This window comes from Sesamum indicum, linkage group LG4 (assembly GCF_000512975.1).
Source record: "Sesamum indicum cultivar Zhongzhi No. 13 linkage group LG4, S_indicum_v1.0, whole genome shotgun sequence".
NCBI classification, from domain to species: Eukaryota; Viridiplantae; Streptophyta; class Magnoliopsida; order Lamiales; family Pedaliaceae; genus Sesamum; species Sesamum indicum.
This window is the reverse complement of record NC_026148.1, coordinates 15,536,612-15,539,238: the sequence shown is the minus strand read 5'-3', so window position 1 is coordinate 15,539,238 and position 2,627 is coordinate 15,536,612. Positions and strand designations below refer to the sequence as shown.

At 39.2% G+C, this 2,627-nt stretch overlaps 1 protein-coding gene across 1 annotated transcript; it reads left to right on the top strand.

Annotated features, from left to right (window-relative positions):
* Positions 362 to 2,142, top strand: LOC105161143 (premnaspirodiene oxygenase-like). Its single transcript, XM_011078741.2, has 2 exons — positions 362 to 1,300; positions 1,377 to 2,142. The coding sequence occupies exons 1-2, from the start codon at positions 407 to 409 to the stop codon at positions 1,995 to 1,997; spliced, it is 1,515 nt and encodes a 504-aa protein (XP_011077043.1). The 5' UTR covers positions 362 to 406; the 3' UTR covers positions 1,998 to 2,142.

The window sequence follows — 2,627 nt, the reverse complement described above, 5'->3', positions numbered from 1 at the left end:
AAACAGATTTAATGCAATTTAATTCCTTGTGATATTTCAAATAAGCAAATTACCTCTCTATAAAAATATAGTAAATTATCCCTTTATATTTTTTAAAATGAAGCAATTTACCCCTTGTCTAGGAAGGTATATAGCTTTATTTTAAAAAATACAGGGGATAAATTGCAATATTTTAAAAAATACAGAGAGATAAATTGCTAATTTATTTTTCATAGGGGGATAATTGCATATTTATAATATAAAAGTGGGCTAAATTGCATTTTTTACCTAACCTAAGCTATGAGACAAAGTAAAATGAAACTTCTCCCACCTATAAAACAATGAAATGCAACTAAATCCAACCTAATCATCTGCAAGAGTAGTTCTTTTTTCTTACCATTGAGTGAGCTCCTTCTTTACTATCTTCATGGAGTTTGGGGTCTTCTCTTTCATAGTTCTTATTTCGGTTTTTGTACTTGTACTCGTTGTTCGAAAACTTACAAATTTCTCTAAAATTAATAAGCCGAAGTTGAATCTCCCTCCGGGGCCACGGAAGTTGCCTTTCATCGGGAGCTTGCACCTTTTTGCTGGCTCGAACCCACCCCACCGTACTCTAAGAGACTTGGCCAAGAAATATGGGCCCCTGATGCACCTGCAGCTAGGTGAAGTTAACATTATTGTTGCATCCTCATCCGAAACTGCACGACAGTTCTTGAAAACACACGACATCGACTTTGCCTCCAGGTCGACGGTGCTTATGTCAGAAATTTGTTGCTACGGAAACAAAGACATTGTGTTTGCTCCATACAGTGAGTACTGGAGACAAATGCGAAAAATCTGCACGCTGGAGCTCTTGAGCGCCAAGCGTGTGGAGTCGTTCCGGCCCATTAGGGAGGAAGAAATGTCGGACCTCTGCAGATGGATAGTTTTGCAGGAAGGATCACCGATCAATTTGACGCAAAAACTTTGCATGGCAAATTATGAGATCATGGCCAGAGCAACCTTTGGGAAGAAGACCGAAGAGCACGTAAAATTCATAGCGATTGTCAAAGAAGGTATGGAGTTCATGTCAACCTTTCATATTGCTGATGTCTATCCTTCTCTCAAATTATTGAGTTGGATAACCGGGTTGAAGAGGAAGCTCGAAAGAGTGCATCAACAAACAGACAGGATAATCGGAAACATCATCGAGGAGCACAGACGAGTGGATGCTGCAGACAGGGGAAACCATGAAGATCTAGCAGATGTCCTCTTGAGAGTCCGGGATAGTGGATCGCTTGAACTGCCACTAACTATAGAAAACATAAAAGCCGTCCTGGCGGTCAGTATTTTCTCGTTCAAACTCTAAATAATTTGACATCTTTCCTTATGAAAACTCAACGTTTTCAGTAAAACAGGACATGTTCGGTGGTGGGATTGAGGCACCAACCACAACTATCGATTGGGCAATGGCCGAAATGGTCAGAAATCCCAGTGTCTTGATCAAGGCGCAGGACGAGGTGAGACAGGTTTTCGATGGCAAAGGCCGTGTCAATGAGGCATACTTTGATGAACTCAAGTACCTAAAATTAGTGATCAAAGAGACTCTCAGGCTGCATCCACCAGGAGCTCTGCTGCTTCCAAGACAAAACAAAGAGCGGTATGAGATTAACGGATACGAAATACCTGCAAGAAGTCGAGTCTTGGTAAACGTATGGGCTATCGGGACAGACTCCGAGTATTGGGAGGATGCAGAGGAATTTAAACCAGAGAGATTTCTTGAAAAACAGGTTGATTTCCAGGGGAACTGCTTAGAATTCATCCCTTTTGGTGCTGGAAGGAGGATTTGCCCTGGAATCTCATTTGCTATTGCAAATGTTGAGTTAGCACTGGCAATGCTCCTCTACCATTTTGATTGGATTCTTCCTAATGGAATGAAACCAGAAGAAATGGACATGACTGAGTTCTCCGGGGTGTCTGCCAGAAGGAAAGCTAATCTTTACGTCATTCCTATTGTTAGGAGGCCTTTTTCTAGTTGAGCAGAAACCAACCAAGCTCAGTTTATCTATCGCATTGGATTTTCTGATGCAGATTCTATTCCATCTTCTATGTCCTACAACTTACACACGTGATATGTATAAATAAAAATAATATTACGTCATCTCCTACTCCGTTCAGCATACACATACCACATGTATGAAATTTTGCTTTAAATAAAATAAATAATGTCATCTTTATACACAGGTCGTGTGTATGTTGATGAAGTAAGAGATTAAATATGATTTGTAGCAAAAGATCCAATCTGCGTAATAACTGTACTAATTGCTTTTAGATTACTTCTTCCTAATAGTCAATCATATAATAAACACGATATACTTCTCATCTAGTTATTTTCAATTTGCCCGTTGATCGATTGTTGAAACCGTCAATAATCATCTTACAACTATAGTAGTAGTCAAAATTGATTAATGTATTTTTATATATTATAATTTATGATATTATTTGGTGTTTGTGTTATTTTGATTGGTTAGGTATATACGAACTTGTTGGAATTTGAATTCTAAGCAGTTCCCCTGGAAATCAACCTGGCTTTCAAGAAATCTCTCTGGTTTAAAATCCTCTGCATCCTCCCAATACTTGGGGTCTATCCCGATCGCCCATACGGTTAC